At 59.3% G+C, this 22,937-nt stretch overlaps 3 protein-coding genes across 5 annotated transcripts in view; 2 read left to right on the top strand and 1 right to left on the bottom strand.

The window, feature by feature from the left end:
- Positions 1-1,153: 1,153 nt before the first annotated feature.
- LOC119703972 (basic proline-rich protein-like) lies at positions 1,154-3,387 on the bottom strand. The gene is made up of 3 exons (XM_038144518.1): positions 3,301-3,387; positions 2,115-2,876; positions 1,154-2,068 (listed from the first exon to the last, which is right to left on the bottom strand). The coding sequence occupies exons 1-3, from the start codon at positions 3,385-3,387 to the stop codon at positions 1,154-1,156; spliced, it is 1,764 nt and encodes a 587-aa protein (XP_038000446.1).
- A 104-nt stretch (positions 3,388-3,491) lies between these two features.
- On the top strand, positions 3,492-6,924 carry ARTN (artemin). The gene is made up of 4 exons (XM_038144517.1): positions 3,492-3,606; positions 5,735-5,805; positions 5,932-6,121; positions 6,488-6,924. Exons 1-4 carry the CDS (start codon positions 3,492-3,494, stop codon positions 6,922-6,924), a joined length of 813 nt encoding a protein of 270 aa, XP_038000445.1.
- Positions 6,925-8,097: 1,173 nt separating this feature from the next.
- IPO13 (importin 13) overlaps positions 8,098-22,937 on the top strand; it is a 31,263-nt gene continuing 16,423 nt past the window's right edge. The window contains exons 1-2 of one of the 3 annotated variants that reach the window (XM_038144170.1): positions 8,098-8,369; positions 17,735-18,471. In XM_038144170.1, the coding sequence (XP_038000098.1) occupies positions 8,304-8,369; positions 17,735-18,471 (803 nt within the window). In that variant the 5' untranslated portion in view covers positions 8,098-8,303. Of the gene's footprint in view, positions 8,370-16,719; positions 17,028-17,734; positions 18,472-22,937 lie in introns of those variants that run through there. The other 2 variants (XM_038144171.1, XM_038144172.1) reach the window with 2 other exon arrangements.

Genomic DNA, 22,937 nt, shown 5'->3' with positions numbered 1-22,937 from the left:
CAAGAGGGGAGAGCAGTGCCAGGATTGAGGCACATAGCTGGGACATACCATCCCCTGCCGCCATGGTTGTGGGAGGACAGGGAGCAGGATCTTAAAGGTCTCTTCCAACCTAGAAAAATTCTGAGATGCTGCTGGTAGGACATTGTTGGGGCAGACAGCAGCTGCAGGCATATGTCTCCCAGGACAAGAAGAAAGGGCAGAGGAGGAAGCTAGTGCCTCCAGGTGTCTGGGATAGCAGCCTCGAAGGGGGCACACCTGGAAGAGGACAGAGGCCAGGCTTTGCACAGCCACCCCTTCCACATGAGTGGGGACACTGTGGGCTCACCTGTATGGGTGCCCTGGATTTCCTGTGCCATGCCCCACACAGCCCCCTGCATACGACCAGCATCACATCCTCAGGACTTCCTGGCTGTGTCCTGGGGACATGAAGACCTGCCCAACCTAGGCAAGGTGGGTGGGGATGCGATAACCCCTCTGCTGAGCCAGCATCCGGGGCTGTCTCCAAGCCCTGAGGGGTATCAGTGGGGAAGGCAGCCCTTCCCTTCATTGGCAGGGGCCTTCCTCTCTTTCCTGGGCAGCTTCCCTAGTATGGGCAAGGCTGTGGCCAGACCCAGCTCTATGGGGACAGCCAGGCAACCTGGAACAGGACATGCCACTCACACTGAAATTTTCCAAGCAGGCAGCTGCATTAGTCTGTAGCCCTGCAAAGCAGAGGATCCTGTTCCCTGTCACTTGCTCCCGGCTGTTTCTCTGCCGCAGGGATGCACCAGGGCCTCCAAAACTCTGCTGGGCCAAGGCATCCACGGGCACTGCCTCCGATGCCCACGAGGACATCTCAGATGGGAGCAGCCCCAGGCAGCGGCTGCGGAGCACCAGTCCCACGGCAGAGCCCGAGCCCCCAGGCAGTGCCGCGAGCAGTCAGGGAGCCACCCACAGCCACAGACCAGGTCAAGATGCTTGTGCCAGGACAGGAGTGGAGGTGAAAGGGGGGAGCCGGGGCCACACGGCACCGCTCCAGGGCAGGTGAAGCAGCAGCTCCGGGCCGCGTGCCACCTCCGCTGTCCCTGCTCACGGTGGCAGGGACGGCTTAGTGGGCGCCGCCTGTGCCGGCACACTCCCTGGCAGGTGATGTCGCAGGAGGACGCGGGAGTTGTCACCCCCGCGCCGGATAATCCGAGGAGATGAGAGCAGGCGAGGCGGCGGCTCCGCAGGTGGCTGCAGGAGCGGCCATCCGACCCCGCCGCGGAACCGCGGGGCCCGGGCTGCCGGGCGGCGGGAAGGAGGTTAAAGCCACGCGGGTGGCCCGGGGTCGGGGCGACCTGGGCGTGCAGCCGTGGCACAGCCGGCGACCGAGCCGCTGGCCTCGCTCCAGCCGGGGAGTTGCATAAGCCCGGGGAGTAGCGCCGAGGCGGCGGAGCGCCGCCGGGGCAGGTGACACGGCCGGCAGCATAGCGGGGCGCGCAGCCCGCCCGGGCGCCCTCGGACCCCGCAGCCATGCGGGCCGGACCCGGGGGGCTCGCCTGGCCCGGGGCGCGTCCCGGCGATCAGCTCCGGCCAGGGGAGCACGTGTGAAGCGGGGTCGAGCGGAGGCGGCCCCGGGATTTGGCACGTTCGCAAGGAGCACTCGAGAGCCCCGGGATGGACGCGGAGGGCCCCGGGCGGTGACGTAAGGACTCGCACGGGCTCGGCTCCACTCGCCAGCCGGCCCCCATGTCCCCGGGGCCAGCGGCGGCCCCGGCGGAGGGAGGCAGGGCGGCAGCAGAGGTAAGGAGCCCGGTGGCGGGCGGCCCAGCCGAGGAGGACCGTGGCGCGGGGCGCGGGCGGGCGGGAGGCCGGACTCCTCCTCCGGCGCGGCCGGACACGAGCGCCAGGCACATCGGTGACCCGAGTCAGCGCGGGATGCTTGGGGCACCGGCCGGCCCCGCCGCTGCCGGGATGGCCCTGACCCTGCCCGACAGCCCATCCCCGCCGGATCGCCCACGTGTGCAAGGGGTCCCCCGCGGAGCTCCGCTCCCGAAGCGCTCCGGGAAGGGCTGAACCCTTTCCCGAGGGTGTCCGTGTGTCCGTCCTGGTAGCGCAGTGATCGGACTGTCAGGGCAGGAAGCACCGATCACGGGGCGTCCGTCCGTCCAGGCTGCGGGTCCGTCTGCCCGGGGGTCGGCCGACGGGCAGGTGGCGGTAGCGGTGTCGGGTGCCTCGGGGGGGTCCCGGTGCTGTTCCCGGCGGGGTGCGAGCTTCCGCGGGAGCTCGGAGGCGGTGCGGATCACGGCGAGAGCCGGTGCTGAAGCGGGCTGGGCTGCGGCTCCTGCTGCTGGCGGGATTCCGGTGCCCTCCTGATCCCGGTGCGGTCCAGGCGCCCGTGCGGGTCGGAGTCCCGGTGCCACTACGTGCGGATCGGGGCGCCGGTTGGTATCCTGGTGCCAGTGTGAGTCGGGGTCCCGGTGCCGGTGCCCGCCCCGCCGGTCAGGTGACAGTGGCTGGAATTTGACACCGGCAGCGACGACGGGAGCGGGATGGAGCCGCCGGTGCCCCGCACTGCGCGTCCGCCTGACGCCGCCGCTACCGCACCCCGAGACGCAGCGGGAGCGGCACCGGGAGCAGCGGCGGGAGTCGGTGCCGGCGGGGCAGCGCCGGCCCCCGCCAGCGCCCCGCCCCGGCGCAGCGGCGGCGGGCGGCGGGGGGCGGCGGGGAGCGGAGGCGATGCGGGGCAGCGGCGGCCCGGGGGATGGTCCCCACCGCGGGCACGGTGAGTGCGGGCCGGGGTGGCGGGCGACAGCGCCCGCCCCAGCCTGCCGGCGGCCCCGAGTCTCGGCAGAGGCTCGTACCGGGACTACGGGGGGACGAGGGGAACCCGCTTCGCCGCCCACCTCCCGGCACTATTCGCGGGTCGGTGAGGGGTCTCGGGCCGCCCCCGGGCAAGTCCCCCCCGTTCGGCTACCGGGGTGCCGAGCCCGACCCGGCGACGGGAAGCGCTGGGGTCCGCGGCGGGGCCGGGGTTCCCTGCCGGGGCGGGGAGAGGCGGCACCCCGCTGCGGGCGCCCGAGGGGCACGGGGACGGACTCTCCCGCCTCTTCCCTGGGCTCCCGCCCGGCCCGTTGGGCACGTCGGACAGGTGTGCGCCCCGGGCGGTGGGCAGGCGAGAGGCAAGGGGCGGGGGTACCCTATGCCCCCCGGCTCTGCTGTCCCTGAGTTGGGGCCGAGTTTGGTCTCTGCCGTGTGTCCCGCGTGTCCGAGCCCGGTCTTCTAAGGCTTTGCGGGACGGGTGCCCGCTCCTCATCATACGAGGGGTTGATTTCTGACCCCCATCACTTGTTCTACCACGGTCAGCGCGAAGGGATGCAGGGCCTCCGCCGGAGCCCGCAGGTGTCCGAAGGGGTCTCTGGGCATCCCCCCGCGCTTCCAGGTGGGGCCCGAGGCTTCAGGGCTGATACAGCTACTCCGAGAGCCGAGACACTCGCCGCGAGCCTGGGGCACCCGCTGGGCCCGTGCGGATGCACTTCGCGAGTGTCTGCCGCCTCCGCCGGGGCCGGGTGCAGCCACGGGACACGCTCCCCCAGCGCCCCCTGCACAGGGCAGGCAGCGGGGCTCTCGCCGGGCTCTGCACGAGTGAGTGTGAGGTGGCTTGCTCAGGGATTGCACCAACGATTGTTGTTTAGCCCCGGGCGGGGGACACGTGGCGGGGGTCCAGACAGGTGCTCACATGGATGAGCTCGGTTCCCACCCTGGGAAAAAAACCCTCCCGTGTTTATGAATCGCCCGACAGGGCTCTGGCAGCCGTGTCTGGGGGAGATCCAGCCAGATTTCCCCGTACAGGACACGGGGGTCTGCTGTGGGGTGTGCAGGTCTGGCACCGCCGTGGAGTGCCCAGGTGCTCGGCTCAGCCCTGCCCGCGCTGGACGAAAGCAGATGCCGAGCATCAGGGGCTGCGGGGCCAGCGTGGGCTGCGGTCCTGCGCGCTCGAGGAGCTGCCCCGTGGACGGAGCCCCGAGTCTGAGGAGGCGCTGCTTGTGTTAGTCCGTCGCTTCGGCTCTGAGGCTCCCAGTGGCGAATGGAGGCTGCCCTCGCTCGGCGCCCCGCCGGCAGCGCTGCCGCTGCAGAATCCGGGGCCGTGCTGCCGCCGGACGGGAGAAGCCTGAATTGCACCGGCTGATCCGTCCCGTCCCGTCCCGCCGGGATGCTGGGGCCGAGGGGCCGCAGCAGGGCGGCCGGCCGCGGAAGCGAGGACAGGGGAGTCCGTCCCTTTCCAGCAGGGCGCAGGGACCCTCGCCTGGCCCCTCCGGCGGTGCCGGCCTGGGAAATCCATGACCTGGCGGCAGCGGCTGGCGTGGGGCCACGGGCCACCACGGGAGCGAAGTGCAGCGTGGGCTGTGTTCGGCCAGGCTGTGGCGGCTGGTGCGGCCGGGGGGTCAGTGCGAGCCCTGCCGGCACCGAGGGCGCATCCCGCCTGGTGCACGGCCCCCAGAGGGGACACCTGGGCCTGGCAGCGGCCACTACAGACCCGTGGCACAGTGTGGCTAGTGCACGGTGGCATCAGATTCCACAAATGAGACTTGGGGACCATACCCTGAGATGCTAGAGGGACTAGAAGAAATTATGTTTTCTTCTTGTCCCAGCAGTGCCCAGGTATGTGCTTTCACTTGTTTTTTTGGTCAGGAGCACTCTCCTCAGCATGTCTTCATCCCCTATTGCTTCCTTTCCCATGGAAGCAACCTGGGGTATGCTAGGGCAAAGCCGAAGTCATAGAGGGGATGGAGGAACTCTTGAATACAGAATGTCACTAAGCTCCAAGGGGACAGTCCCATCCTGAGAGAAAGGATATGCAGCAGATGGGACAAGGAAGCTACAACCCCTTTTGGAACCACTTCTAAAGCCCTTCAAAGCCAGAGTATCCTAGCTTTGGACACTGGGACATCCCTGCACCGCAGGGGGGAGCTGGGGAAGGAGGCAAAGACGTGGCTGCAGACGGGAGTTGCCGCAGCACCTCCCGAGAAACATCACTCCCCTGAAACCGTGCTTGCTGCTTCTCTGGGACCATGCACAGCAGGGATGCAGCGCCTTTCTGCATGTCAGGGCAGTGGATGCCAAGCTGTGGTGTTGGGGTGAATGACTACAGTGAGCCCAGCATGGTGCTCCATACCCTGCTATGTCCCCACAGGACCTGCCTGAGCATCCTGCCCCTCGCAGTCCCACTCATCCGGGCTGCTCAGGGGGTGTGTGTCCCAGCTTGGCACAGGCAGCAGCCTGGGGAGCCAGCACGGGGCCAAGGGGTGGCTGCACCCAAGGACCCTGTGCTAATGGATTCGGAGTTTCCAAGGTCAGGCTCCCACTGTGAGCAAGAAAAACATTCCCAGGGAAGGCCATGGGAAAGGGCCCCCCCCGCGCAGCACTCCCAGCCCCAGCTGCTGCCTCACAGGCCAGCCTGGCATCCCAGGCTGTTCACACGAGGACATGGCTGCATTGCCCCTGAGGAGACGCGCTGTACAAAGGCTGGGTTGCCCAAGCTACCCAATCTCTTGGAAGGGGTGTTCGGTGTGGTGAGGATGCCTGGCTGTGCTGAGAGAGGAGAGGAGTAGGGGTGGGCCATGAATGGGGTGCAGGAGGTGTTGTGAGGTTCTGGGGGGAGAGGGAGGGGGTGGCATGCTTGGCCAGGGCAGGGGAGGCATCTGCCAACTCCCAGCTGGCCAGCTTTATACCCACCCTGTGTGGGCACTGACCCCAGTCTCTGTACTTGCAGCTAGCATGGACCAGCGACAGCGGCCACCAGAGAGGAGGCCTGCAGGACCTGCCACGCACCTGCAGCACAAGGTGAGCCCAGGTCTGTCTGGCTGCAATGGCCAGGACTACCTGACTCCATCCCTCCCCCTTGGAGCCTCATTCCTGGTGTGGGGACCCTGGTCGGGGCTGACCCTGCTGTGCTGTGATTCGTTGCAGGAGGGGACACTGTGGGGGTTCTTTGCCATCCTGTCACTGCTGGCTGGGCTGGCCACAGGCACCCTGCGAACGCCACACTGCAACGAGACGCTGGATGCAGCCCCCACGCCACGGGGCATGGCCACTGCCAGCCTGTCTGTGGAGGATGGCGTGGAGGCACCACTTGCTGCTGCCTGGAGCCAGCTGTACGGTGCGTTTTGGGACAGGCCGCCCAGCCTGGGCATGGTAGTTCTGTGTGTGGGGCATGGGCAGCTTGGGAGCCGCTGTGGGGAGCCCCAGCCCATGTGGGGCTGTGGCTGCACTTTGGGGCTGGGCTGAGGGGATCTCAACACATGGGGCCCTGGGCTTCATGCTGGGCGTGTGGCAGAGCCCTAGAAATGAGAAGATTCTTGGCTGGAAGAATCTTCCCACACACCTTCACACACTCTCAGGCACCGGTCATTGCCATGGTGGGTGATCAGGAGGGATCCGTAGGTCACAGCGGGGACTGGCAGGCTCAGAAGGAGGGCAATGGCTGCAGGATAGGTCATGACAGCACCATCTCCTCCACGTGCAGGGGACAACGCGACAACAGGTAGCCCAGGCACTGCAGAGCTGGCAGAGGACCTGCTGCTGCGTGCTGAGCGCTCACCGCCAGGTGCCAACAAAGCCAAAAAGGTGGCGGGGAAATCCCAACGGCGCACCCGTGGGCGCAACTGCCACATCCGCAACCTGATGGTGAAGGTGCGTGACCTGGGCCTGGGCTTCAACTCGGACGAGATCGTGCTCTTCAAGTACTGCAGCGGGTCCTGCCACCGGGCACGCAGCAACTATGACCTGACGCTGGGCAGCCTGCTGCGGCAGCAGCTCATCGCCCCGGGGCCGCAGGAGCGGGTCCTCAGCCACCCCTGCTGCCGACCCACCCGCTATGAGGCTGTCTCCTTCATGGATGTGGAGAACACATGGCAGACAGTGGAGAAGCTCTCAGCAGCTGAGTGCAGCTGTATTGGCTGAGGAGGGGGCTGCTGGCTTGGCCCCAGCTCAACACATGCAGACAGACTCCAGCTTGCCACGTGCAGTGGCACCGTTGCTCAGAACAGGGTTTGGCAGAGGCTGGTGCCCCTGTTGTTACGTGGCCACGAAGAACCGAGGTGAGATGGAGTCATGACTGGGGTATGGGTGGCCAAGCCCGCTCCTGCTCAGTGCCAAGCAGCTGGTGCCAGCGGCTACAGGGGGTCCTGCCCAGGTGCCCTGGCTCAGCCCTGGGAGACGAGCTGAAGAGAGTATGGACCATCCCCACCACTCCCAAGGGTCTGCCAGCCCAGTGTCCACCAGCAGCACTCCTGCACCTGTGCTCCAGGGGCCAAGCATCACCCAGGCTTCAGAGCGGGCAAAACCTCCCTGTCCCCTCGGCCACCCTGGGGTCAGTGGCATAGGGAAGGGGTGTCCCTGAGGTCAGGGATGAAGTGGGGCCAATTTGCACCAGAGTGGAGTGGGGGGTCTGCACCCGGACCAGCAGCAGACCCTAGTATTCTGCAGGGTGTTTGTTCATAGACACCCATTGAGACCCCCACCCCTGCCTGCTTCCCAGGGTAGTGGCAGGGTCCCCGCGCTGCTCCGTGGTGCTGTGGCACTAAACTATTTATTACTCTAAATTATTTATTTATTGTTCTCGAGCGGCAGCTCCTATTTATGACTTTGGGCCCCCAGCGGCCGGGTGTAATTTAACCCCAGCGCTGCACTGAAGCCCTGGGCGGCGCCCCGTGCACCCCGCACCCTTTTTCTATTATTTGTAAAATTTGAGGGATAAACTCTATTTTTGTACAGTCGCCTTTTCCTGTAGCAATAAAGCGATGGGCTGCGCGTCCAACCCCTGCGTGTGCCCGTGATGGGGACGGGGACGGGGGTGCCCCTGAGGTGGCAGCGGGAGGGTGCGGAGCGGTGCTGCGAGCGGCTCCCGCCGGCGCTGGCCGCCCCACGCGCGGTGCCGGTGCCGGTGCGCCGTGCCGGTGCGCGGTACCGGTGTGCGGTACCGGTGTGCGGTGCCGGTGCCGGTGCGCGGTGCCGGTGCGCCGTGCCCGGCAGGGGACGCGCCTGAGCCGGGACTACCGCTCCCGGCGTGCGGCGCGGCGCTGCGGCAGGTCCTGGGCTGCCCGGCCGCGCCTGCGGGGCCGCGGGGAGAGGCGAGGCGGGGCCGGAGAGAAGCGGAGCGGGGCGCTGGGGCTGCTCGGGGAGTCCCGCGGGCGCCTCCCGGCCCGACCGCCGCGCCGAGCCGCGCCGCCCCGGTGCCGCCGCCCCCGTCGGGGCGGGGAGGCGGGTCCCGCCGCGATGCGGCTGCCCGTGCGCCGCCGCTGTCGCCCGCCCGCCGCCGCCTCCTGAGCGCCGCCGCAGCCATGGAGCGGAGGGCGGAGGCGCCGCCGCCGCAGGGCCTCGACTTCACCGTGGAGAACGTGGAGAAGGTGAGCGAACGCCGCCGGCCCACCCGTGGCCGTGGCCGTGGCCGTGGCGGGGCGGGGCGGGGGGTCTCGGCGGCGGGATGCTGACGGTGCCGCGGTGCTGCGGGGGATGCGGCTCGGGGAGCGGGGGGGCACCTGCTCGGCGGGGCCGGGCCCGGTGAGGGTGGCGGGCGGCGTCCCCTGCGCCTGCCCGCCCTGCCGCTGCTGGCGTCCGGGACGTGGGGCTGGAGGGGGAGCCGCCGGGGCAGCCCGGGAGGGAAAATGATTTGGCAGGAATGGGAGCAGAAGGGAGGGGTTGTGTTTCTGCCTGGCGTCCTCTAGGTCGCCAGATGCAGCGCTGGGCAGGGAGAGCCCACGGGTCTGGTCCTTGCTACTGAACCAGCTGCATCAACGTGAAGCCCATTATCAGTGTCTCCATTAGGTAGGGAAGGAAGGAACTTTTGCCAGGTGCTGGGAATTATTGGATATTATGTTGGGAAAAGCCTCCAGCGTGCAGATGGCCCACTGATACCTTTCTAAACCAGGAATCTGCCCCTTTGCTCCTGCTGAAGCTCAAGGACTTTCAAAGTATCTGCAGGGCAACAGGAGTGAGGCTGATTGCTGGATTCTGGGATCCAGGGAATGGCCACGGCAAACCAAGGCCTGCTGGGATGAGCTCTGAGTAGCTGATGTGGGACCTGGGGTTCATCACAGAGACTAAATAGGGCACCTCAGTGAGCACACTCGAGAGGGCAGCTGGGCAAAAACCTCCCCTTGGTCACCTTGGAGGTGATGGGGGCAGGGCAGCAGAGGATGCATCCCTGAAGGGCAAACAGCAAGTGCATCACTCTTCCACTTACCCTGTAGCCAGACATCCAGCAGACATCCGTAGCTTGGTCCTCAGACAGTTAGTGGAAATCCCAGTGTCCTCATTTTTCCTCTATAAGAATAGACTGAGATCCTTGCCAAAGCAGTACTCATGGGCGTGCTGGTGGGCACATAGAATCATGGAATCATTTAGGTTGGAAAAGACCTCTCAGATCATCATGTCCAATGGTTAATGCAGCCCTGCCAAGCCCACCACTAACCTATTTCTGAAAGCTTTTCACACCCGTCCCTCCCCAGCAGGTTGCCTGGCCTCACAGGAGATGTCGGGTCAGGGATGTCAGGTTTGTCACTGGGCGCTGGTTGCCTTTGTGGCTGCAGGTGAGACACAGCCCACCTCTTCCAGGGAGACGGAGACAGAGCACAGCCAGGGGATTAACTGATGTCTGGAAAATGCTACGTTCATGCAACCTTCTGCAGCTTAATCTGCGTACATCCAGGGCTGCTGGATGATTTTGCTTCTGACTCCCTTTCTTCTCATCAGACACAAACCGCTCCTTTGTTTGCACCAACAATGAGGCGCACACTTGCTTGGGAAGGGTGGGCAGTGCCAGGGTGGGGGGCACCCGGCGCAGGCTGGGTGAGGTGCGGCCGTGCCGAGGGGCAGCTCATCCTTGCCAAGCTGCTCGAGGTTTAGTCTCCCAATGCCTGGGAGGAGGCAGAGATGCCCTCTAGGATGCTTCATCTCCCCTCCCCCAGCCTGCCTCTGTCTCTCCTGATCTCTGCAGGCTTTGCCATCTCAGTAGTGTCCTCTGAAGGTGCAGCTGTGGACTGCAGTGGGGCTCTGAGCTGCTGCTGGGGGGGCAGCAGCACAGTCCCTGAATAGGGGAAGAAGCATGGGGTAGGAGCAGAAAAAACCACAGAGGTTCAGCAGCTTAGAGCCTTCCTGTGTCAGTCTTTTCCAGGAAGGTCTGTGGGGTACAAAGCGAAGGAAGGATGGGCTTTGCTGGGAGCAGGGTTGGTGGGAGGCAGGTGGGTAGAGCCGCTTTGTCAGTGGTGATGCTGGCAGATGAGTGATGCTCCTACTGGCCTGGGTTCTTCCACCTGCCAGGTTTTGTGCATGGCTCTATTAATAATTCTGAATACTGATTTAAGTCAGGGTTTGACTCCACTCTGAGTCAGTCAGTGATAAGTGCTGGGGTTAGGAGCAGTGTGACGAGCTGGTTATCTCATAAATCAGAGGTCTGAAGCCTTTCCAGGTCCCCTGCAGTGGAAGTCATCATGTGTGGCAGTTGTAGCTAGGGCAGTCTGGCGAGACTGTGCCTGTCACACTCTTCTGATGGTTTTCGTGGAGAAGATTCTGTCCCTGGAAAATCCTTTTGTCCCCTTACTGTTGTTTATTATGCAGTGGGGTTTTGCAGGGCTCTGGGGTGCCTGTGTAGCTGAAAAGGATCATTGCTGTGTTTATGTATAACCAGTGCCAGAGGGAGACACCTCCAGCTGTGAACAGTGGTTTCAGGGAGGCAGGAGGGTGCAGGTGCTGGAGGCAGGGCCAGCTGACAGGTCTAAAAGCCTGTGGACAGGTGCCAGGTTCAGGTGCTGCACTTCAGGAGCCATCTGAAAGTTGCTCCCTGTATTTTTTTGCTCTGTTTTCCCGTAGGGAGCTCTCCCGTGGCACAGGAAAGGAGGCGGGCTGCACTGGGGCTGAGCTGTTTAGATAGGGTTACTGTGTCAGCATCCCCCAGTCCTAGCTGAGGGCTGCTTGTCTGCTTTTTGTTTTCTTCTGAGCCTGACCTAGATGCTGCTCTGGCTTCAGCACAGCTAGAGCTGGCTGGCATGGCCACACTGTGCTGGGAGTCCGGCAGCTCTGGACTGGCTCTGCTTCCCCTGCATCTGCTGCTGAGTGGGGCTCTCTTGCTGTGTTTGGAGGGGTTGGAGGATAGGGAAGGCTGGGAAAGCCAAGGGCTTCAGGCTGTGAGAATGCTCAACCTTTCATTGCCTAAATGGTGCAATCTGGTCTGTGACCTGCGTGGGCTTTTGTGTGCCCAGGAGCTGTCCCTGGTGTGACTGACAGCCTGGTGCTGGGGTGATGATGAAGATGGATTGCAGATGTTTAGTCCCGGCTGCTCTGTCCATCTCAGAGGAGCAGTGCACAAGCAGGACTTGTGCCCTGCAATCTTGGTTTCCCTCAGCACTTAATACTGCAGTATTGGACAGGAGAGGAAGAATGCGAGACCCTCTTCACATGTTCTTAGTGCAGTTGAATCTGCTTCAGCAGTATCGCCCTTTTTGAAATAAGGAAAAAACACTGCCATTCCTCCGTGAATTTCCCAAGTGCAGGCTCTCGCCCTCTTTTTTTTGTCTAATTCCTTCCAGGTCTTTCCTCCCTTGTCCTGCCTGTGATCCTCTGGGGTGTTTGTAATATTCGCTGACGTCTTTTCCCTAGCACATTAGCGGTCTGGCATCTCTGGGCCTTCCAGATTGCCGTGTGCCTCTCTGGAGATGCCTGATGAATGCACAGAGTCTCTCTGGCAGGATGGGTAGGCGGGGTGTCATGGAGCTGACATCCGGAGCCTACCGCAATGGGAGAGGGATGGCTTTGATCACTGCTCCTCCGAGATGCTGAGCCTCGGGGATGTGGCAGCTGCTGGGGCTGCCTTCTGCCCAGGAGGATGGGGAGGAGATATCAAGTGCATCTGGTTTCCTTGGAAGGCTATTGCCTGTCTTCAGAAACCTGATCAAGAAAATTACAAATACTCGAGGGTGAGGGAATGGCATCCTCTGTCTGGTAGTGGATCAACCACTGGGGCCTTAGAGGCAGCCTGCATGTGTGAGATGTGGCAGCCACACTGGGGATGGTAAGCTGGGGGCCTTAGGAGGAGAGATTCCTCCAGAACTGAGGGAAGCAGGGAGTCACCTTGTTACCTGTTTAAGCAAATGTTCTTGCAGAAGCAGATTCCAGCCAGAGCCAGCCTTGGCTGAACACGTGGCTCCTTCCCGTGGTGTGGTGGTGATGGGATGAGAGGGCAGCATCTTGTTGTCCAGTGCAGTCTGAGCTCCACAAGGGCCATCGCTGGTGCCTCATCTCAGCTGTGATGTATTATGGTGCAGGAATGGATGGGATTGGTGCCTGGGCTCCAGCAGAAATTCCTCTCTCAAATTGCTTGTGTATTTCATCATGGAAGTGTTGGGTAGAAAGAAGGGATAGTGGACAAGGGTGTTTGGCTCACCCTTGTAATTCATCCTGGGCTTCGCATCTCCAGGGTTTCTCTCTGGTCCTGCTCACCCTTTGCATTTTCAGGCCCCTTCCCACTCTCACTGGAAGTGCACGTGTGTCCCACAGCTCCTGTCCCTGCTGGGGACCACGCCGTGCTCTGCAGAGGGCTGATGGCAGTGAAGCAGTGGGAGTGACGCCAAAGCTGCTGAGCTGTGTCAAGGCTGCAGCCTCTTCTGGACAGCCGAGGACTTGGTGTGGGCAAGCTGGGCTCAAAGAGGGGCTTCAGAGTGGCAGCATGTTTTATTAGGAGAGGGGAGAAAAACCTTTTTATTTTGGACTGCTGGCAAAATGTGGGTCCTTAAACAGGAGCAGCATGCCCAGCGGCACACACCCAGCTTTATTTTACATCCATTTGCTATTGTCGGCAGGCTGCCGCCTTCCCGGGGTGCCGGCTGCTGAGCCTGCCCCACCGGGGCCGGGGGGGCCAGCTGCCGCAGGCAGGGGAGGCAGGGATGATGTTCCCTTCACTTGGCAGAGCCAGGGTAATGGCTGTGCTGTTGCAGGCCTGGAGCACTGACGCTGCGAGTGCGTTCAAGTAGAAAGGACAGCGAGAGACTGCAGCGGGAGACATCCCGGGGGTCCTGCTGGAAGGAGGCTGGTGGTTGCCGAGGGGCCGTGGCCACCGCCGCCCCCGCTGTGCCGTGGCTGTGGGCAGGCTACGAGGAGCAGAACAGGAATAATATATTTTGCAGCTTTCTGTTTCCCCAGCTGTGATGCAGACATCACTCAGAGCTGTACCTGCTATCAGCTCTGTGTGCTCAAGCAGACTGGCCCTTGGAGGGCAGCTGTCTCCCCACGGAGCCCCCAAGAACAGGAGGCAGCACGCTCCTGCTCTGCGATCAGAGCCATGTGTCTGAGGCTCGTCCTGTCACCCCATAATGGCATGGACACAACACCTCTCTGCAGGGTACCCCGTGTTAATGTATTTACACAGTGCAGTGAGGGACACAGCCTGCTGGCACTGGGCTCCCTGCAGAAGCTCTGAAGGGTGAGAGCTGGGGGCTCTGAGCTTGTAGCAGATCCTCTTCTCTTGCTCTGCCTGGGTGCAGCCCAAGATCAGGTGCCTCCGCCTGCATGTAACTCTCCTTGGACTGCTCCAATTCCACCTGACAAAGGAACCAGCATGGGATCTCTGACCCATGTCTTTTGGGCAGGCTGCCCTGCACCAGAGCAGCTGACTTGAGGGGCTGATGTTTCTCCAGCGACTAAAACCTGACTGAGGCTTTGGTCACAGCTTTTTAGAGCAGGGAAGAGCCATCGTAATAAGCTAGAATTATTTTCAGCCAAGCAGAGCTGATGTTGGAGAAGGCTCCTTCCCCGGCCAAAGGGCATAGCTGACAGCCAGGCTGTTTACCAGCTCTCACATTACAGGTCTAATTGTGGAGAAGGCAGGTCTGGTGTCAGCCACCCGTTCAAATTGGAATGCACAAAGCCTCCCTGTTAGATGTCACCCGATTTCATGCCTTCTGCTTCTCCCTCTTGGCGCTAATGAGTTCCCCTTGTCATCTCCAGTGCTTCCTAATGGGCCCCAGGGTGCTGGCCAGGGTGGTCAGACTGAAGTCCAACAGCAGGCGATGCTGGTGCCTGGTCTGGCAGGAGGGCCGTGTCTCCTCGCTGAGGAGGAACGTGCTGGGTGTTCACATGCCCTTCTGCAGGGTATGGGCTCTTGCAGTCCCCTGCCCCGTGCTCTCAGCAGAGGATGGTACTCAGCTGATGTGCATGGTAGATCAGGGAGAGAGCCTAGTCTGCTCCCAGGGGCTTCTTCTGCTGCTTTGAGCTTAGGATGGTCCCAGTATTTATGCCTAGCCTTGGAGGTCCTCTGGAAGGGTCTCCCATGTTGTGCAGAGTACTGAGTGGGGTGTGCTGCTGGTAGCCCTGGGGCACATGCTGCCTTTCCTTTCCACCTGGTGTCCTGCATGCAGGCAGGAACAGCCATGCTCTTTTCAGGAGCCACCAGAACCGATCCCCTCCCAGGCAGGGTGCTTGCAAAAGGGAGCTGAGATAATGAGCAGATGCTTCTTTCCAGAATATTCATCTGACTTCCAACAGCTTGTAGCATGAGCTCTCATCATTAACTTTGCTTCCATCCTCTGAATTCTTTTGTGTAGTTGGTAGATTTTTTTCATCTTACCACTCACCTTCTCACCCATGGTGGAGGCTCCAGCATATCCTTGGGGACCTTTGCTGGAGACCTCCCCAGAGACTCCCTGCAAGAGGAGCAGGAGGAGCAGGGCTCTGAGCTGGTGTTGCTGGGCGTGGACGCCTCTCCAGAGAGCTCACTGGTGATGGTGGGGACAGTGCACAGGGTGGAATGTGAGGGACGCAGGCAAAGTGCTGGGATGGTGGTAATGGGAGAGCTGTCCACATATCTGGAAAGCTGGCCCTGCCTGGGAAGGCGTCTTGCAACCCAACTGCTCACTGTTGCTCTTAATGCAGAGGTAGTAACATCTCCCCAGCACAAGTGTTGAGGGGAGCAGCTATGACAGCGCTCCCTCTTTGCCATTGTTACAATGCAGCAGCCAGGATTTTTTAGCGTAGCCACTGCTGGAGTCTCTGACAGGGCTGTGTGCAGGATGTGTGTGTGCAGGATGTGTGTGTGCACCTGCTTGCACCTCAGCTTCGTGTTGGGCTTTTCCTGGTTGCTCGCTCCTCTCCATTCAGTTGGATGATCACATGGCAGCACCAGAGGCTGCTGGCTTGAAGCAGATCCTGTTGGCAGGATCAGGTCTTAGCCAGCAGCACTGGCAGTCCCAGCCAGAGAAGAATGAGCCCTCAGCTGCTTCCCAGCAGGCAGACTATGTTTGCCAACCCCTGCTCTGCTGCCCTGCCATGGTCCCAGTAATTTGTGGCGCTGTGCAAGTCTTGCCCTGCATGTACATTGCTCCCGGGGCGTACTGTGGAGTGCCTGGAGTGTGCGCAGTGCCATGCTTTGCCTGGCGGTTTCCCTGATGTGAGGCCGGCATGCAGCAGCTCTGTGGCCAGCACAGGTGAGCAGCTGGGGAGTTTGTGGGTCAGGAACCCAACGCTGTGGGCCAGGTCCATCTTGCACACATGGTGAGGTCTGTGTTTTACAAAGCTTGTGCAGGTTTAGAAGTTCGGGCTCCTGTGTACACATTGTGCCTTGTAATATATGATACATAGAGATTTTTTTTCTCCCCACAATTTTCTAAACGGTAGCACCATTCAAAATAGAAGAAATAAATTCCTTAGGAAGTGCATGGATGGAGATGTAAACATAGAGGCTGGGAAGAAGTGGGGAAGGATGCTGGGCTAGGGAGCATGCAGAGGGCACTGCTTGTTTCACCTTGTGACAGTGCCCAGCAAGCAAAGAAGAGAAAGAGTGGGCTGTCACCATTCTGGCAATCTCAAGTGAAATTTATTTGGGAAGAAAAATAAGCAGCAAGCTCTGATGGGAGCAAGAGACTGAGCTGGTAATGGTTGGGAGCTCCAGCCTCAGCCCTGCTGCAGGATGACTCAGTCCTTAGCACAACAGCAGGGGTAGGAGCCAGGTTCCTACCCCCAGGAGTGGCTGAGCTTTTAGCACATCTGCAGCTGCTGCTCTGTAGTGAAGTAAATTGTTGCTTTGCTTGGAGGGGATGACAGTGCTTACCTCTGCCCCAGCAGCTGAGTGACACTTCCTGCATCCAAGTCCAAGATAACTGGGAACAGAGCAAAGGTTTGGCTCACTACTGAGGGCTTGTGGTCTCCCCTTGGCTTGCTCTGTTGGGACAGATTTCTCTCTCCCATGTCTTGCTTATGTAGGGTTAACCTTTTCTGTGTCAGGGTAGATGTTTAAGTGGGTCAGACGCTGTCCCTCTGCAGCCCATGCTGGCTGACTCCATCTCCTACGTACTTCATAACCTCTTTGCTACAAAGATCTTTCTTACAAAGAGGTTATCCTCATTTTCCCCCGTCACAAAATCTTGAACAGTGGTGATTCAAATTATGGCCCAGGCAATGCCTACTCTGTAAAGTTCCTGCCATATTGTCCTGCTCTTGGTTTCACGCTAGGAAGCAGCAGGAGGCACAAGTGCCTGCTTGGGAAGCTCATTCCTGTGCCCCAAGCTGCCAGTTCTGCATGCTTAAAAATAGGGCTTAAATCCTCTCCTGGGTTCTTGTACGCAAGAATTTTATAGAGCTTTTTAGAGGGGGATGGGGGGAGGCTATTTGAAACCTGGAGACAGAGTGGGGACACAAAAAAATCCTCTGCACCTGCTGCAATCATCCTCTGATTTGCTGGTGGGGTGTGACAGGTGCCTGATTGCCCGACAGGTGCCATGGATTTTCCTTGCTCCCGGTGTGTGCAGTCAGCAATTTGAAATGAAATGTGCTGCGCCAGGCAGAAATCCTCACTGCTGGAAGATGGAGTTCAGGCAAGGGGTAGTTATTCTTCCTCTCCTTGTGCGAGGACATCACTGTTTGCTGGCTGTACCCACTCAGGATAAGTAGCTAATTAAGGTTGGGCTTCATATCTCTGTAATATTCCTCTGCAAATAAAGCCTTGTAGCCTGTGTGAAGCTGTTCATGTGGATCTGAGCTATGCAAAGCAGTAACTAGATCTCACAAAGCTGCAGGAGCAGGTAAGTGATGTTTCCCTTCTCTATATGGAGAGATGGCGTAAGCAGCACTGGACTGTTGCAGAAAGTGGTGGCAGAGGCAAGGCTGGATGCCAGCTCCCTTGGTTCAGCTGTAACTGGGTGGGTTTGGGAATATTTTGAAGGCACTTAATGGAGAGATTAATCCCTGAATTAATGAACTTAGTGACTGTGGATTTTCAGGACTCTGCATAACCTGACAACAAAGATCTGCAGTGGCTCTTGCGTTCTGTGGGCTCATGGATGCAAGCTGTGGACCATAGCACCTTTCAGAGAGCAGGTGTGAGTGGAAGGCAGGAGTGCTGGTCGGCCACATCCCTTACAGTCCTCATGTGGAAGAAGGGTCCTGTGCCCACCCCAGTGATGGCACATTAGCAGGGAAGCAGGCAGATTCAGCATGTGTGAAGGTGAAGATGGGAAATGACTAAAGAAAAGACATTTCTGGAGTGAAGCATGAGAGGAGGGGGAGGATGCTTTGCAGCTCCTCTCCTGCTGCCAGATCACTCTCACTTCACTGAGATTGGGAAGAGGGAGGCCAGCTAACACGGGCTGCCCTGGGGAGGGGGGGATGTGCAGGGCAGCCTGGGCACTGGGCTCCCTCCTAGTGAGTCTTCCTGGTAAGCCTTTCCCAGGCAGGACAGGCCACAGTGGTGCTCCTCAGCTGCTCTAGGGTGCTTCCCTCTCTCTTCCAGGCTCTCCATCAGCTGTATTATGACCCAAACATCGAGAACAAGAACTTGGCTCAGAAATGGCTGATGCAGGCACAGGTGTCCCCCCAGGCATGGCACTTCAGCTGGCTGCTTCTCCACATGGACAAGGTGCCTGAGATCCAGTACTTTGGTGCCAGCGCTCTCCACATTAAAATCTCCCGTTACTGGAACGACATCCCGGCTGACCAGTATGAGAGCCTCAAGTCGCAGCTCTTCACCCACATCACACGCTTCGCCAGCGGCTCCAAGATCGTGCTGACCCGGCTGTGCGTGGCGCTGGCCTCCCTGGCGCTCAGCATGATGCCAGAGGCCTGGCCCTGCGCCGTGGCAGACATGGTGCGCATGTTCCAGGCCGAGGACTCCAACGTGGACGGGCGTGCGCGGTGCCTGGCGCTGCTGGAGCTGCTGACGGTGCTGCCTGAGGAGTTTCAGACCAGCCGCCTTCCACAGTACCGCAAGGGCCAGGTACGCAGCGTCCTGGCGCAGGAGTGCGGCTCTGTCTTCCCTTTGCTGGAGCAGCTGCTGCAGCAGCAGGACTCTCCGGGTTTCATCAAGCAGAAGGTGCTGAAGTGCTTCTCCAGCTGGGTTCAGCTGGAGATCCCGCTGATGGACTGCGAGAACCTCATCCAAGCAGCTTTCACCTCTCTGCAGGACCCAGAGCTCTTTGACACAGCGGTGGAGGCTGTGGTCAATGCCATTTCCCAGCCCGATGCCCAAAGGTAAGGGCAGCCTCTTCTGTGTGCTGCAGGCTGGTGCTCCTGGACATCAGCAGGGGTGGGAGGGAAAAAATCTCAGGCTTTTTTTCTAGCTGTCGTTGGCTCTGAAGGTAATGATGACTAGGTTTGGAAGTGGGAGAGTATCAAAAGCAGTTGGCTGTTGGTTTTTCATGGTTGGTCCTGGAAGACTTTGCACTATGGTTGGCTTGTAGGGACCCTGAAGTCTTGGCAGCTGAAGCCAGTGTCCACACTGGCCTCTGAGGCAGATGAGAATGCAGGCTTCTGGCTCCTCGTGTCAGATCCTGCAGCAGCCAACCAGAGAGCAACTGTCTGACTCCTGCCAGCAGTTCAGAGACCTTTCTCTGCCTTGTGCTGCTGGTCCAGCCAAGGAGCTGATTAAGTGCAGAGATAATAAAACCAGATCTGTCATTTTTCCCCTCCTCTTGGCTCCAACAGCTTGTGCCAGCCAAGGACTCATCCTTTGTCTGTGGCCATGGCTGCCCCGGGAGCAGCTGAACTGGTCCTGCTGGGGCTGTGCTGTGGGGCTCTGAGCTTGTCTGCTTGGCTGCATTGCCTGAGCTGCTGTCAGCTCTTGGGACCAATGCCTGCAGAAGGGACAGTACATCTCCAGTTCCCGTGGCCACATCCCTTCCTGGCTGCTTAGCAACCTTCCCCTGAAGAGGAGGGTTTCCTTGAAGGCTGAGCTGAGCTGCTGCCACCGTGCATGCCCTGTGCATCGCTGCACATCGCGCAGGCTCCGACCCTCTGCAGCAGTGGCAATGATGCTGCCACTGCAATTGTGAGCCCTAGTCCTCTCCTTGGTTAAGGGCAGGGGCAGCCTGGGGCTGTCCTTTTCAATGGCAAGGAGTTGCATCTGTGGACTGCAAATCCTGGTGCACAAAGGGAGCCATCAGGATTTTAATGTGTTGCTGGATGGGGTGAGGGGTTGCCTCATTTGCTAGTGTTTAGGTGACCAGAAGCTGCCTTTTCTTGTGCCTGGCAAAGGCTGTGGACCAGCTCAGACCCTTGTGGCAGGTCTCGGGCAGAAAGTGAGAATGTCACCTGCAGTTCTGAAATTCTGGACTCTGCCTTCCTGCTTTCCATTTCCCTTGAGTCTCAGAAGTCCCTTGGCTGTGATTCCATACCTTTGTGCAGAAGCCTAGGCCTGCAGTGCTGCTCTTTGATTGCATTAAAAGGCTGAGTTTTCTGTTGAGCTTTCAAAGTGAATTGTGGAGAGGTGTGACTGACAGTGGGGTTTCCTCTCTGCTTCTGTGCTGACCCTGTGTAGCAGTTTTTGTCCCCATTCAGACCTACCATGCTGGCTGCTCCCTTACAGAATCTTCAGTACCTGTTCTCCATCCTTCTTCCTGGAGGCATCATCAGCCATGCAGAGCACCCTCCTATCTGTAGGCATGCGGGTAGTGGCGAGGACAGGGCAGGCAGCTGGCCTGAAAGGCTATGCAGTGTGTGAGCCTGGTGCAGCTCCTGCCCTGGCGTGTGGGGACAGCGGTGGCATTGTCACAGGGGTGCCCTGCCAGGCGGCGTGTGGTGTCGGCTGCTTCCCAGCCCTGGTGGGTGCTCTCCTCCCCTTTGTTTCTTGTGTCCACTATAATGTGTTCTTCCTCCTGCTTCCCCTAGTGCCAGCTGTCCCACCCCTCTGGCTTTGTCACTCAGCCAAAGTGGATCCAGCTCTTTCCCAGAGCCCCCAGGGAGTCTCCTGACCTTTCTGTATCTTATGTTGATAGTCTGGGAGATCCCTGCTGCTTTTCAGCAGCTATCTTCCTCCTTGGTCTCTCACCTTTGTTCCTGCAAGGCCCTTGGCTGCAGGCTCAGAGCATTTTTGGCACTGGGCTACTGGCATGGTCCTCTCCAGAGCTTATTAGGGCATTGCTCCATGAGAGGGTTAGTCTTGCCATGGGTTCCTGAGTTCTTTCTACACTGTGTCTTTCCCCCTTCGCTCCCTCCCAGCTGTCTTCACTGACATTGCTGCAGAGGTGATCATGCAGGTGTGCTTCTGTCACCAGCAGAAGTTCTAGTGCCTCATGAGCTTGGCTTCTGACTTTGAGGGTTAGTTTGTTGGTCATCTTCCCGGGGAGCACCACCTTGCAAGGCAGCTCTCCTGCTGCAGCACCTGTCCACGTGGCCCTGGTGCTGCCTCGCTCTCGGGGACGTCACTTGTACTGGCAGCTCCGGTTTCCCTGCTTGCAAGGAGCAGTGAGTGGTTTCCTGCCTCTGAGGTGTTACTAGAAATGATGCACCAGAGATGTGTAGGTGCAAAGTGTTTGATCTCTATACCTGCCAGGTGGGTGGGAGCCCTGTGAGCCCACAGAAGGGGATATGCTGTGTGTTGCTGGAGTCTCGATGCTGCTCCTCTGTTAGGACATGGCATTCCTTAGAAACCTTGGAGGCTGGGCCAGGAGCTGGAACTGGAACACCTCTGAGCACACCTCTGCTCTTGAAGGTGGTGGGATGCTCCTGAGCTGCAGGAGGGGAGGAATGGAGATGCTGTTGCATCTCATTAGCAAAGGAGAGCCTTGGGCTGTATTTTCCATCTAATTTGAAGATTATCCCCTCAGCTAAATGGGTCAGAGAGCTTGGCAGCACGTGCTGCAAGGGGAGAGCTGGCATGTGGCATTTGGCCACTTGGCCTTCATGTAGAGCACTGGGTAGCATCAGAGTGGGGTAGGGATGCTCCTAGGATGCACAAGGATGCAGCTCCTTGTGGTGTCTGCCCATGTGGGAGTTACAGAGAGTGGATGTTTTACACTGAATCTCCTCTCTGAAAGCAGCAGGGTGTTGCTACAGTGGTGGGGACCTGGCAGGATTGCAGGTGACCATAGGGGTTTGCCTGGTGTCTTGCCTGCCATCTCTTTCTGGTCTTGGCACCTGGTGCTGAATATTTGAAAAGGAATTCCACTTGAGTTTTCCAAGAGCTTCATTAGAAACAGGTTTTTCATAAGATTGAGTTATTATCTCATCAAGATGTGGTTCAGATTTTGGATCAGAGAGATGAGATTGCCCAATATACCTCTATCTCCCCTCTGCAGGTTGTCCCCTACACTGGTGCAGTTTGCAGAGGGTTGTAGGAAGAGCAAGAGTAGGTGCTGGTCCCACAGAGGGAGCTGCAAATGCTGCAGTTCCCTGGGCTTTGAGAAGGGACCGAACAAACTCATGAAAGCAATATTTGCTCAGCTCCTAAATACCAGGATAACAAATCTTGCTCAGGAAGGCTAAGACAAATCACTGCAGGGAGCTGCATGGGCAGGAGTTACCACGTGGCTGCCATGTTCATATACTCTCACAGGCATTCACAGTTTTTGGCTGCTGGAAACAAGCTGGGCACCCAGGGGCTCTTCTGAGCTGGGATAGTTTTGTCTTCTTCTGCCTGAGAGTGGTGCAGGGGGTGGGAAGTGGTAGCTGGCCAGCACCTCCTGGGGCAAGCTCTGCACCTGGTCAGGGATGTGGCATCAGCTGGTGCCTTGGGCTGGAAAGCAGGACTGACCAGGTGGAGTGACCTGGGGCTCCATGCTCCTGCATATGGAATAGAGCAGCTCAGCTCTGGCTGACTTGACCTCAGGTCTTGGGTGACTGGTTAAAACAACTCATCTAGAGCAAGCATTTCCCTCCTGGTGAGGGACCCTTGCATCCAGGATGCCCTTATGTCTGCAGAACAGTTAGCAGAGCAAGGTGGTGCTCAGGAGATGTGGTTCACCCAACATTTGCTAGAAGTCCCTAGAAGAATAATATGGGATTGCAGCATGGAAGCAAATCTAGGTGGTTATCTCTGTTGGCTGTGCAGGGGTTCCAGAGGATCAGTTCAGGTCCAGGCACTGTGAGTGTTTCAAGGTAACTGGCAGAAGCAAGATCCTTGTCAGAAAAAGTCAGAAATGTCACAAAGCCATGAAAACCTCCCTAGGGTAAAGTGAACCCAGTGCTGTGGAGGAAGGCTGGCTTTGCCTTACACTGGAGCAGTGGAAGGTTCCCTGTGGCTTTTTGTCTGGGCACTGCCCTGGTTCCCTTGGGCCTACCCTGCATGCAGCATTGGTTCCCAGGGAGAGGAGCTATTGAATTTCCAAATTCTCCATCATCACATTGTTCCCATGCTGCCACATGCATAACTCACAGGGCATCAGAGGCTTGGAAATGGTTTATGCAAAAATAAACCCTTTGCTGTGTGATTTTCTCTGGGGGAGAGGGCTAGAGGAGGGTTATCCCCAGCAGCACAGAGGGAATGCTGGGATAACATCTGGGATTGTAGACACCTTGTTTACTCTGTCTTCTCTTGCTGACCCAAAAGGAAAGCTGCCACCACCAGCACAACTCTGTCCCTGCACTGGTGCCACCAATGGCTTTGTTCTCTCTGAAATCATCCGTAGCAAAACCACCCTGCCACTCTGGGGTGGATGTGTGGCTGTCCTGGTGTCAGCACTCACATCTCTTCCCCAGGCTGGGCACAAGAGAGCTGGAAT

This window comes from Motacilla alba, chromosome 8 (genome assembly GCF_015832195.1).
Source record: "Motacilla alba alba isolate MOTALB_02 chromosome 8, Motacilla_alba_V1.0_pri, whole genome shotgun sequence".
In the NCBI taxonomy this organism is placed as follows: domain Eukaryota; kingdom Metazoa; phylum Chordata; class Aves; order Passeriformes; family Motacillidae; genus Motacilla; species Motacilla alba.
The sequence above is the reverse complement of the archived record's forward strand: the minus strand, read 5'-3'. Positions and strand labels throughout refer to the sequence as shown.